The following is a 14,427-nucleotide window of genomic DNA, read 5'->3' as shown; positions in this document are numbered from 1 at the left end:
TATAGTACGGGGATTAGTGACAAGGTCCCTAGGGACCTTGTACAATTTTAGAAGAAATAACAAGTTACTTGTCTTCATGTTTTGATTTTTTTTTCACTTGTTCTTCAAATTATTTCATTCCTAATATATATGTAGGACGTTAATTTAATCAAAAGACAACATAAATACCAAAGAAGTTGCACATGTACAGTCGAAACATCGAGCAACTCTTTGTAGGTCCCTAAGGACCTTCTCACGAATCGAACGTCATCGGCACTGTCACTCATCGGAGGGTTAACCAGGGCTTGAACCCAGCGGGCACTGCTTGCCACTACACCACAGCGGCCGACAGGTGTATATATTTATATGTATTCACCAAATTTCTAACTAAACACATTTAAATTCAAGCAATCAAAGTTTGATCAGTTCATACAATCGGTATACCAAAAGACACATACCTTCGCCATTTTTGGGAAGTGTAGTCATCTGTTCGGCTGAACATGTTCTCCTTATCAAGGTTATTAATTGTATTATGAAATCTCCAAAAACGTTATGTTTAAATTAAAAAAAAAATGATTAAAAATCAACGCGATCTTTCAGCAACTTCAAATTTACTTTATCATATTAGAATTTAATGGCTTGAATTCTGAAAATTCAGAATAAAAAGTTGAAGATTGAGATGAAACTTTTCAGATTTTTTATAATTTTTGCACAAAGTTTGAAAATCAACGAATCACGTATGTAATTCATATGTCATAATTGTATTTGCATTATTTTAGTTTTAAGAAATATTCAAATTATTGAAAATTGATGAAATGTGCGCAATTACCATATAAACAAATTTACAAAATTCTGCTGTAAAAGCATTCCGACGGAGCTATTTAGTTTTGTCGCTGTTGTCGTGACAATTGTCGCAGCTGTCACGTTTATGAAATAGGCCCCTGACCGCGAAACTATTCAATTCAATCATTTTTCTGTTTATTTCAAGGCATTTAACCTAAATATGTGTGCAGGTTCTTCCCCAAAAATAAATTTTTAATTTTTGAACGAATTATCACCGCAGTAACATACCCATTTTTTTTAATTTACATTTTAATGAAAATTTGGTGAGCTTTTCTAAGCTCGGTATTAAGTTTGATTTAAGTACGTGGTTTTGGTTAAATAATGAGCGCACTTGTACACAAGGGTATTATAACTTTGTTCACATAACGGTTGTTTAAAACAAGCAAAACGAATAGAGATAAATAGATATAGACAAATGTATACATAAATGATCAGAATGAAAAAACAAATCTATTAAGTGGTGACTGTCTATCCGTCCGTCTGTGCGCACGATAACTGAAGTAAAAATTTAGATATCTTAACGAAACTTTTTATGTGTACTTATTTTCAGCGTAGGATAGATGGTATTGAAAATGGGCAATATCGGATAATAACACCGCTAACTTCCCATTTAACGGTAACGGTAGTTTTCAGAAATACGAAATCTTCGATAAATAAATAAGTACCGAGGCTAATTTAATCAAAATTGATGTTTGCAATAATTCTTTAGCAAAAAATACGCTTATAATAAAATTTTGGAAAATGGGCGTGACCCCGCCCACTTCTCACCACATATGTGTATCTCGGTAACCATTCGAGCAATTTGTACCAAACTCGGAATGATTATTGTGCTTGCCACATAAAACAAAACGCTGAAAATTATTGAAATCGGACTAAAATTGCGCCCACTTTTTATATAACGGTAAATTTCAGAAATGCTTGAAACTTCGATATTTCCAAATATAAGGACGCTAATTTTACTCAAAATTGATACAAACAACAATCCCTTTAAAAGAAGTAACATTAATACGGAAAATGGGCATGATACCGCCCACGTTTAACTATATACATAAGTTTATCGAAGATGTTTGAAATATGGATAAAACCACCCCTGCCTACTATGTAGCGGTAGTTCTCGGAAAGGTGAAAAAAACCACATATAATAGATAATTGCGCCGGGTATCTAATGTTCAGCTCCGCCCGATCTTAGACTTTTTACTTGTTAGAAACAAAAATATTAACTTTAAAACCCTTGCAAATATTTAACAAAAATCACTATGTACTAATTTTTGCTTCCCACCGTATGTATTTGTTCAGTTCCTTTGAAAAATAAGTAGTGTTATCTTCGTTCTCGTCGTATGTGGAGTATGCGTAACAAACATACGTATGGTGACTTCGGATTGTGGAGAAACCTTAGTTTGTCTGGACTATATATTACGACTTTGCCAGGTCTTGACCATACCTACGTGAATATCTACAAATGAAATATACCAACTGAGCAAAATGGTAAATTTTTTTTATCCAACTTCATTTTTGGAAAATCTGGTTCCTAGACGAGCCCGCCTATCCTCACGGTGATCATCCGCCCTTTATTTTAAAGGACAGGCCTTATTTTAACCCCCTTGGGGTCCTTTATTTCTTAAACTGTCCTTTAAATCGGCTCTGCATTTTTCAGACGTAAATTTTTAAACGCAGAATGTGAAAATATAGTGAAAACTTCGCCAGTATGTTGCGCACCCCAGGATCGTGTTGCACGCTGAGTTTCCAGTTCCACTGAAAAAGAACAATAAACCCCCTGCTGCATAGTGGTTCAAAACTGGCATTTATTTTACTTAATTTTGTACTTAATTTGATTAATTTTTATTTTTTTATGAAAGCTTACAATATTTGCAAGAGACCAGTTGAGCCTGATTTCTGAATTTTAATTTGATTATGTTAAATTTTTTAGTGCGAAATGCAGAAAAAGTAGCAATTTTGAAATTGAATTTGAAATTCTCCTCTTCCAGTTAATAAATGTTATATAACCAAAATTAGTTGAAAACATTTGTATGGTTCTCCCAAAGCAAAAAAAAAACNGTTGTAAACATTTGTATGGTTCTCCCAAAGCAAAAAAAAAACACAAAAAAATTTTGAAATGTTAGAAAAAATGTTCTTCCAAATAAATATTTTTTTTTGTTTTTTAGTAAAAATTGGTTAAAAAATGAAGGCTCCGTTGGATTATGAACATTGAATTCCAATTTTGAACCACTGTGTGCTGGCTTTTTTGGTAGCAAAGGATGGCAAAGTCCTTGAAAAGGATTTGGCTTCAATTTTCGCTACAGCAGGGGAACTTATACAATTAAATAATATAATTAACTGGTAAATATTTCATTTAGATTACGATATGGGCAAGGTACTTTTATCATACAAGTAGTATGTATGTATTCCCAAATAATTTTGAAAAAAATGTCCTTTATTTTACGTTGGTTAATATGGTCACCGTACATATATTCCCTATACAGTCAATCAGGAATTTTATTAGATGAGAGGCTGCCAAGTCTTGGCTCTGTTAGAGGAAATTTATCAAACGGATGAATAGTTAGAGTTAGCCTTGTAAGAAACTGATGCCTAAAAAACATAACGAGCGAAGCTAGTGCCCGCACAATTTAAGCGAGTCAAGATTTTGTTTCTTAAGGTCAGTCCATATGAACAGATATATTGCTGAAACAATCTATCCAGTGCCAGAGTTGAACATCTGATCTGGGCTCTATTAAGATATTCGATTCTAAACGAGGAAACCTGTACACTTTTAGAAGGAATTTAGTGTGCTCTAAGCAGTTCTGAGTTTAATGCGTTAAGGGTTTATACCACCCTGAAAAAAATAAAAAAAAATAAATTTATTTCGCTTCAAAAATTATACATAATCCTTAGAATATTTAAAGCACTTCAAAAGTTACAGCAATTAGAAGTAGGATTAAATGGCGAAAGACGGTACATTTTTTCTTTAGCGATTTTCTCGAAATGACTTGTCTCAAACTGTTGTACACGATATCTAAAGAACTCCACAAAATTCTATATAACATCAGTTATAGTTGTTAGAGGTGCGTGCCTTCGCCCGTGAGAACCTACATAGGTTCGATATTTGGACCCAGCAACATCCAACAAAAAAGCTTATTCCTAAAGCGGTCGCCCCTCGGCTGGCAAAAGCAAACCTCTGAGTGCTCCGCTGTCCGAAAAGGCTTCGTATTAAACCATTTGCCGTACGGATGTGACGTAAAACTGTAGTTCCTCCTATTGTATAATAACAAGACGCCCACCACAAATTTGTGAAGAGCTCAGCCAAACACTTAACAAAAATTCCATTCTCAAAGCGTCTAAGGCTCTATTTCTCAACTACATGATGTAGGGTTTCCACTGCTTAAAAAATAAAGTCCAATATGAATTAAGGCAATTAAGTAATTGAAATATGAAGTGTTAGACGAAAGATTTTTAAAAAGGTTTTACTTCCAAACTATTTTTTTAAGTCGAATATAATTAATAATAATAAAATTATACACAAGTTATGTGAAAATCTTAAATATCACACGAGAGAATGTTAAGAAACCTTTGCGATACTTTATGAGAATACTTTTGAGGTGGTATCTGAAGAGCGTTGTCACATTTTTAAAAATTTTAATTCAAATTAATTAATAAGGTACCCCTCTGCAGGTAATGGCTAACCTCCGAGTGCATTCTGCCACGAAAAACAGGTCCCTCCCCTTTGTGTGACAACATTAAGGCGCGCGCCACAAATCTGAAAAGCTCGGCCAAACACTGACATATTGTGTAAGCGCCAGTTTATTATTAAATGAATTATTGAAATACGAGTATCCATTGAAATGGGTTTGAAAAGGCTTTATCTCTGAACTATATTTCGGAAGGCTGCCGCATGTTTAAAAAATAAAATTCAACATGAATTATGTATCCCAATCAGTGTTGCCACAACATTTTTTTATTTTTTACCAAAATCTCCAGAAAAAGTTACCACATTCAACAAAAAATTACCAAACTTATTTTATGTGCAGAACTGTACAAATATACATTTGTGTGTACATATATCCGAAGACACCAAGCTTTTCAGGCCATCAGCGCTCCATTCACCTAAAATTTTTATAACCGCGTTAACGCCGAAGAAACAAATTTGTCGATTGCGCGTCGTTTTAAGAACATGGTACTGCCTTATGGCTTATAATGGTATACTTTGCATTTGGATATACATCTCCATCAGGCTGGGTCGATTTTGTATGGGGGAAAATAAAAGGCATTTGACCGTATTGTTATAGTAATATTATGATGTCTTGGGCCTAAGCCAATTGTTATTGGCCACGAAAGATTAATTTGAAACTTATATTTAGCCCGCGCAATTGAATCAAAGTGTATGAATTTTTTAAATTTAACTTGGGCTTGTAATATCTATGGTATGCGTTAATTTTTATAAATAGGACGATACATCAAATTAAGGGTTATTAAACTTAGTATCTGACTTTCATTTATCATTTTTCAATAAGTCTACACGTTTTTAAGGTATTGAGATAAAACTTACAAAAACTATAATTTTCCTTTATGAATTTTCGATTCTTCATTACTTCAGCAACCAAGTGAAAAATTCAAAAAAGTGATACGAGATATATTTCAAACGTTCTAATGTTTTCGGATGTTTATATAATATTAAGTGGGCCATGGGCCGATTTGGTCAGTTTTCAAGATTGTGGTGAATGAAGTCAAACATGTATTGTCAAAGATTACGAATCGTTTGATAAGTTAATAGTAGTTTCAAGTATATAAGTATTTATATACATTAACATAATACAATTAGGGGGAGAAACGCCCATTTTAAGTCCATTTATGCAGTCTTGAAAATTGTTCGCGGTCTCTAATTCTGCCGTTATATGAAAGTAGGGGACGTGCAATATGTGTTTAGATATACATAAATATTTTAGTTAATTCCATGATGTGAAAAAGTGACTGTAGGTAAATACAATAGTATTTAACATATCCTGGGAAATCCTTTTGAGGACTCTCCAATTCGACGATATTGACTTGCTTTCAGCTTCAACCAAAAAAGTCACTCCCTGACACCCTTTTCTGGAATCCGGTTCTTTCACTTAAAAGTTATTTATACAATTTAAGAGAAATTTATTTAGAAAAAAGCTGGAGATCCACTTAAATTTTTCCTTATAACTTTGGTAAATGTTACTCGATCGGTACTTAATAATTACCAAATTGAAGGCGAGACTTAATGTTACCGATTTTTGATAATAATATGATTAAACCCGTTCAGATTATAAACAAATTATTTTAAAATAAAAAATATTTTGAACAAAGTTTTTTGTTAATTTCTTATATTTGCAATTTTTATATTGTATGCAATGTAACCAATTAGTTTCTAGAGGTTGTGCCTGTTCAGTGTTTCCATACCCATTTGCATAAAAAAAATTTTTCCACGATGATGGAAAATAATGGCTTTTCTATTAGAGTTACCGAAAATGTCCCTATATTTGCAAAAATTCGCAAACTATAGCTAATATTTAAAAAAGATTAGAATATTTGGAACCAGCGACATGCCAGCACGCCAGCAATATTAAAGCTGTTCTTTACATCTTTTGACTATAATCCAGTGCAATTATCAAGAGAACAATTCAAATTTTATTGAAAACAGATAATCTTGAGATTAACGACAAGCTAAAGGGCTGCGAGAAATGAAATTTGACTTTATCTTTTGCTTAAACGGATTCATTATCTAATAATATGCACCAAACCATTTTGCCGAACCCAGAATTTTTAACAAGAATTGGTCTTATTCGACTAGTGTGCTGGGGGTCACTTTGTGGTCGATGCGCGGGCTCTTACAACTAAAATAAAATACTAATATTTTGCAGGCTTGTTGTTGACTTCATGATACAATATATTTTCACTATTACCAAGGGATCTGAGAAAAATTAGATTTTCGACCCGCCCTAATCTCCATCTATACAAAGCTCAGGCAACAAAACAACTGACGGCACATGATCATCCAGTGTCAAGGATACGGTTCATTGCAACAGAGGATTAACAGAGGATAATTTCCCGTAGAGGGGATGTCATTTGACCACTGAGAACATCCTGAATGGATGGAACATGGTACCACTGGACTTTTTTATGAGGCTATTCTAAGAAATCAACGGTAAATTTTTTCGCTTAAAACTTGGACTTTATTCTTTAGAATTCAATGGGCTATAAAATTATATACTCAGAATAATATTGAAAAAAGTTTGAAACTTGGATTTACAAGCGTTCTGCTAAAGAAAGCACTATATTTTTATAAAAAAATAACCAAAATTAAATTACAAAAAAAAAAAAACAAATAATATGTTAAAACTTGTCAAACCTGGCGCCATATGTGCTGCTATAATTTTTTCGACCACTGCTTTCGACAACAACAAGCTATCGACTCACACATAGACAAAGTGAAGTCCCCCACTCAATTCCGTAGAACATAGTACATATTTACATAGAATTCAACTGGTATGTATGCTTGCCGAGTACAATGGAAAATTGATGGTAACTGCAAAGCTGACAAACTGACAGGGAAAGGTATGACCACCCAAAACCTCTCGGGAAAGGACACGGTAGATATAGCGATAGCCACTTTCAAGCAGTTTTATAGATCCTACCACTCTTTATAAATTACCAAATTACCAAATATGTTATAGAAAGAAAAAAATAACCAATTTTGGTTAAAAATTACCAAAGCGGCAACGCTGATCCCAATATGGGTGTCAGGCGAAAGATGTTTCAGAAGGTTTTAAGGGCTATTTGCAGTTCTGAAGAAAAATCACAAGAAATATTTTTAATTACTTATTTCTGTTGCTTGAGAAGGTTTTTTGCTGTAGATGTAAATTTTCTTGAAGAAATAAATATGCGACAATTATTTTCTTGAGAGTTGCATACTGATCTAAGAAATTTAGAAAATAGAAGAAAATTTATTTTATATGTATTGTGCATCATTTTATGTAAATTCTTTTTCTTCAGAGTTGAGTTTCTAAGTGCTTACGTACAATGTTTTCACATATTTTTAATAAAACTCCAATATAAAATAATATTCCACACAAATATGTTTTTTGTAAAAATGTAATTCATCTGGCAATCGAAAAACAAACTTTCAAATAAAGACAGAAAAAAATAAAAACAATCACGATTTGAACGCGTACATTTATTTTATTTTGAGTTTAGACAAAGCTACCACAGAAGTTGGTATGGATTAAAGTAGATGTAGTTAACTTAATGACAAATTTTATATAATTAAATAAACACGCCTCTGAAGATGCTAAGAAGATTAGCGAAACGTTGGGCCGTAAATGAAATAACTTCGTTTTACTTACACTAAAAGAACAGATCAGACAAGCCTATCACAAACTAAAATTTTTCGTTTATTTTAATTGTAATTTTTTTTTTATCTATTTTCAAACCAAACAAATTAAACGTTTACAATTTTACGTGCGAAAATGCAAGTGCTGAGAATCAAACAAAGTGAAAAAGTAATAGGTGAGACGCAGAGTTTCTAAGTTTCTAGGTAAGTCAAGTCAAGTCTAAGTCTTGCATAACCGAGCTTATGGTTTGAAAACATTTTGAAGGGCCTTGCTACCTGTTTGAAGAGGGTTATCACCTATTTAAAAAGTTAAATTAAATTTGGCGTTTAAACGGCATGCGGGTGTAATATTTAGTAAGCTTTAAATTTTTATTTGATTTTGATATTTTGCTTAATGAGGTGCGTTAATGTAAAACAATGTAGCTTACCCGTTTAAATGAATACACTCATTATTTCTCGGTGCGTACTTAACAAAGACTTGGTAATAAAGTATGCATATATATATGTATGTTTTTAACACAATACACTGTTGGGGTATTCACAACGGTGTCGTAAGTATTGTAGTGTTGTATGTCGTAGACCTTAAAGAGACCTAAAAAATACAAGTATATTAAGGGGGTTTGCAAAGTATGTACCATGTTATAAATTTTTGCAGTGTTAAAAAATTGCTGGTTGTCGTTTTAAGTTCTCTAAACATTTATTTAATTTTTAAAGTTTACGACATATAACAATACGACACTTACGACACCCTTATATGTAAAATATTGAATACGCAAAATAATAGATTTCGCTTACCGCATATAGGTTTGAGGAATGAGCAAATATTTGCATTAGTTTATTGAATGTAGAAATTAGTGGGTATTCATATGCATATGGCCAATATAATTCGACTTAGTAATACAGGCATAAAATGCATTCCTATTCGCGGCTACATAATTTCTAGTTCAAGCGCACGTGCGGATATTTGAAAGCATAGTGCTCACTTCAAAAACATTACCGTCTTGCAGTATGTATGTCCATACAACGATTGCACGTGTTATAAATAATTTATTGAACTCTTTGTGAATGTCGCGTCACCATAAATTCGTGGTTATAATTCGCTATTTTATGTCGCTCTTAGTATACTACTCCTCCACGTATGTACATACACTCATCAAAATAGGGTTTCGTACAGTTTTTAGTTTTTTTTTTAATATTTGCAATGTTTTCCGTAATAAATATTTTTTCGTTAATTTTTAATAGAAATATAGTTCATTCTGCATCAAATGGCATATAAATTAATGATTCAAAATTTTTAAAAAATTTAGGNACTACTCCTCCACGTATGTACATACACTCATCAAAATAGGGTTTCGTACAGTTTTTAGTTTTTTTTTAAATATTTGCAATGTTTTCCGTAATAAATATTTTTTCGTTAATTTTTAATAGAAATATAGTTCATTCTGCATCAAATGGCATATAAATTAATGATTCAAAATTTTTAAAAAATTTAGGATAATTCGAAAATGTTCACCAAAATTTTCGACTTTTGAACAAAAGAATTTTTTGAATATGCAGTTTTGTAACTCGCTCAATTTCAGTATAATAAAGTGCAAGTTTTAAGTGGCTATAATCTATCGTTGATTTTTAAGAATTTTTTACTGACGCTCTTCGGTATTTTTTCCCATACACGTTATTTGGAGAAAATCATCATCAGGAAAAAAAATTCTCAAAAATCAAAGGTAGTTTATAGTTACTTAGAACTTGTACTTTATTGTACTGAAATTAAGTGAGCTACAAAACTCTTAATATACTACTCGTCCACGTACATATGTATGTATGACGATGAATGAAACAAATAATCTCGAAATAAATAATTATTTAGTGGCTTAGCTCGTCGTCTAATTTGTTCAACCTACAAACTGGCATAAATATTTTGTCAATAAACAATTTACGATTTACGATTTACGAATTTGGGACGATGTTCGGTTAATAACTTTCGGAAGTAAATCAACATGAGGAGTGACGGTGGTCAAAAACTAAATTTTTGCACATTGTGCCTTTCCAAATTCCTAATTCAATACTCTAACGCCAAGTTCCCACAGTTTAATAAATGTGTCCTGTAAACGGGTTAATTCACAAACGCAATTCAGAAGCGAATAAAGTTATTGGCACGTGAACTTATATTTCCAGTCAAAATTAAGTCGACTCTAAAGTTAGTAACAACTTTTTAGGATAACTTTTGATGGAATATCTGTGAAAAAAAAGCTGGTACTACTTTAATTCAATAATAATAAATTGTATGCGTTCTATAGTATGTTAAAGTGAACCTATACTAAAGTTCTATCTGCTTAATTGGAGGGGTTATAACGCTAAACAACGTCTCTGAACAATTAGTTGTATGGGAAGTATATGCTATAGTGAACCGATTTCGATGATTTTAAGAGATAGTGAAGGTAATATTCAAATACAATCGTAAGCAAAAGTTTAGTAAAATATCTTTAAAACTGAGGGAGTTTTTTTTTTTTATAAAATAGTTAAAATTTAAGCAAAGTTTCAGGTACCACTATCTCGAAAAGTGGAGCCAATCGTGAAAAACTGGGGACGCCATTGAATTTAGAAGGCTCCAATTAAGTAAACAACGCAGCAAAGCAACTATCAGAACCTTTGTCGAAAAAAAGTTTATTTGATACCAAGCTCGAAATATTCTCACTACAAGAAGGATCATCATTAAAAGTAGTAAATCAGGGTTTTTAGACACTTTTAGAAAAATTATTTTAAGCATTTTACAGGTATATATAACGTTATAAGGACTAGTAGTTACAAAAAGATTTAGATCGTTGAGACGTATTTTCCAAATATGCCTTCAATTAAGATGTTTTTGGAATAAAAATTACGCTTAAGATGGCAGAATATTTTATGTTTAGAAGTTGGTTTATTCTGAAAGCTTCAAAAACTATAAGCGATAAACCGAAAATTTTGAAAATTGTCAAAAGTAGAGTTACACACTTTTCGTTACTTGCCATTTATATTCAAGTATACGTCTATGAATTATATCCAAAAGCAACCAGCTTGATATAGTTTACAACAATGCAAATAAAGCTAAATAACACAAAGGTTACCTGTTTTAATTTAAAATTGAAAATATCGAACTGCTGATTGCACTTTACCAATTACCAGCTTGCCAATACGATAATTCAGTAATTGGTAAACTGATAATAAAAAAATTTTACACAAACGAAATCCATGGGGAGAAATTACCTTACACCGAGTTACCAAGAACCAAGCTTGCTGTGAAGACTGTATTATTTATTTCTTTCCCATTTAACAATAAAAACAAGCTACGTTTGGTTTATAAAAAGTACCTAAAACACTCGATGGTAACCAAAGAATGAACTCCCTTGTGGCAAATTGAAAAAATAGTTGCCATTTGAACCGACAAAAACATGGCACTGTTTGAGCCAAACTATTTAGAACTTAAAATATCTTTCTAACTCCTTAAAATTGTGTCAAAAGTTACAACAGCTATGATATTAACTATAAGGACATGCATGATTTTAAATATTTTATGTCCTATCCATGGAAGGTTTCAAATCTGGAGTAGTCGTTATAAACTTCTTTTCGCGACCCAGTCTATTACACTGGCCCAATGTTTTATAATTCCTGGTTATTTTCAAAACAATGACAGCTGCTTACTTCTTCATTGAAAAACTTTTATTATTCTCAACTGTCATTTGCCAAACAAGAAATATTCGCTGGCTAGTCTTGATTACGTATCTATCAGTGCTGAGGACTAAAGATATTAGGCTCTCACATTTTAACAGAGATCAGTGATTTCTATTTTTCTGATCAAATTCAATCGTAAGTTTTGTGTTTTCGTTCAAGAATAATCGTAATTTTTGGATTTTTATTTTTTCTTAAAAATTTTGATTTTTATTGCTTCGATCATATTCGTTATTTTCAGATTTAATTTTTGATCATAAAAGATTACAATCAGTCATAAATGCCATTATAGTAGCAAAGAATGATGGGCAAAATAAAATTTACGATATTATAACGATCTAAAAATACAAATCGTTATATTTAACGGCTGTTTTCGGCCCCTGCAATTTAACTCGCATTTCAAATGCGACATGACCTATGTGTAAATTTTTCATAGTTTTAAAAAATTTTTTTTGTTATGTAAATATTTAGTAGGTACATATTTTTACGTACATGCGAGAAGAACTGCGTAGAGCTTCATATTGTTTGATTTGATTATACTGGAACAACAGCAACTAAATTAATCCAATAAGTAGTTCAATGTATGATTCAGTTTGTTTTATTAGCAATCAGATCAAACTGGGAACGACGCGATGTTTAGTACATACAATAAAATGTTCACCTTCTTTATTTTGTTGAAGAGTGTCGCTAATTATTCAAATTTTTTTAACAGTAAAACTAATCACTTGATGCGATGTCGAGACACAAAATATAAATCCTCACTTTTCTTACACCCACTGGTTATATAGGTTATTGACTTGGCGCCTCGTTTAACGTTGTGTTTTTCAAATACAATTACGAAGACACGTTTTGGAGATAAACGATTATTATGTTTTAGTTTCAGTGCACTTTGGTACAATAAATTATTTGCTCCGATTAAATAAAACTTCGCTACAAACTATGATATGTATGTACATACATATATATTTGTGTGTACGTTGCGATACGAACGGAAGATTCAAGCGCCTCTTTGCGGCTCTAATAAACGCACAATGCCGAGGATGAAAGCAAACTGAATCGATCGATGGACCGTAACGTGCGCGATTGGCAACCAATGTTCGCGCGATCGATGGCGATCAATTGAAACACTTATGTACATATAATTCACAAAAGTACACACACAAAGCACCCGCGTGATTTGACACTGGGCCGAATGGATGCCTGGGAGAGCGTTCAGTTGACCGTGGTAACAGTATCCTCGTTAGGCAAACGCTAAGTATTAGAAACCGACTTGGAGCCTTCGCCGTTGTATATGGAAGCTGCGTCTATGTACTTGATTTTACTGTCTGTAAGTTTGTATGCGGGTTTGTTGGCGGCGCCTTGGCATACAATGTTGCAAGCTTATTTCGTCGAAACCAGTCAATAATAATGGTGTTTGATGTATGGCGGCAAATGTCAAAAGAAATCACGACCAGATAAGTTGACGAGGATAATGGGACTCAACAGGTAGTATTTCTTGTATGTTTGTATGTAGTAAGTACGTTTGATCCTCCGCAAAAATGTGCACTAAGCGAAGTGCTTAGGTTAAACAAAAAGTCATGTCAAGAGCCAAATGCTGGATACACCGAATTAAACTGAACACTTGAATGAACAATCGATCGATGGATCGACGATGACGATCAATCAGCCGCAGTCAACACTGTCGCACACGAAGGTAGAAAAGAATCACACTCGATCGCGAAGAGTTTGTTAGTTTTATAGAATTTTTGCGGCACAACAACGCAGCAACTTGGCGTCTCGGCGGAACTGCGGATCACCGTATCAGTGGATCAGCGACTCAACGGCAAAGCGGCTTAGAGGTGAACAGTAAGCGCATCTATACATACACATGAGTATAAATAGAATATGTACGTATGTATGTGTGTAGATGCATAAATACGGCTTGCCGGCTGATGGCTAATCGATCGATCGGCGCGATTATGTCTCTTATTATTGTTGTTATTGGAAATATATGATTTGTGGAGTTAATGTTCGTGCTATGATTGTGGTAATGTTGGCGTCAGCTTCGGCGTTTTTCGAGTGGGATAATATTTGGGCTCCGTATGCTGGATGTTGGAATGCACTGCCAGTTAATTTAAACTTAGGCCCCTATTGCGAGTGTCGACTGGTAGTAGAATAGAAATTTGTCGATCGAGTCGATCATCTTTTATTTTGCTATTGTGTAACTTGATCGATAAAAATTTGTACTATTGTGAATGGTGACGGAATTGTAAACAGCTGTTTGTTTGTTTACATTTGTTTCTTTAATGTTTCATTTAGATCATTTTTAAAATAATTGCTTTTATTATAAAATTTAAAAAATGGACACAGTTGAAATATGGTTTAGTGATGACGAAGATGATGTGGAAGCTAATAGATTAGTAGAGTGGGCTAAAGCGAGGGAATTGCGAGATTCGTCGGTTCCCATGGAGTTGGAAGATGAAGTGTATGTACATATGTGAATTTTATGAATAGAAGTTGCGTTCCCGATGCTTCAAGGTTTTTAGGTTTTACAGGATTTGCAGGAAAAGCTGTTTTCC

General features: G+C 33.0%; 1 protein-coding gene across 1 annotated transcript in view; it reads right to left on the bottom strand.

Annotated features, from left to right (window-relative positions):
• peg (pegasus) overlaps positions 1 to 13,677 on the bottom strand; it is a 25,065-nt gene extending 11,388 nt beyond the window's left edge. Inside the window, exon 1 of the mRNA XM_017613919.1 lies at positions 12,362 to 13,677. Within this exon, the coding sequence (XP_017469408.1) occupies positions 12,362 to 12,389 (28 nt within the window). The 5' untranslated portion in view covers positions 12,390 to 13,677. The remainder of the gene's footprint in view (positions 1 to 12,361) is intronic.
• Positions 13,678 to 14,427: the final 750 nt, after the last annotated feature.

This window comes from Rhagoletis zephyria, unplaced genomic scaffold (assembly GCF_001687245.7).
Source record: "Rhagoletis zephyria isolate East Lansing unplaced genomic scaffold, Rhagoletis_zephyria_1.1 Rzeph_scaffold_00734, whole genome shotgun sequence".
In the NCBI taxonomy this organism is placed as follows: domain Eukaryota; kingdom Metazoa; phylum Arthropoda; class Insecta; order Diptera; family Tephritidae; genus Rhagoletis; species Rhagoletis zephyria.
This window is presented reverse-complemented; position numbering and strand designations above follow the sequence as displayed.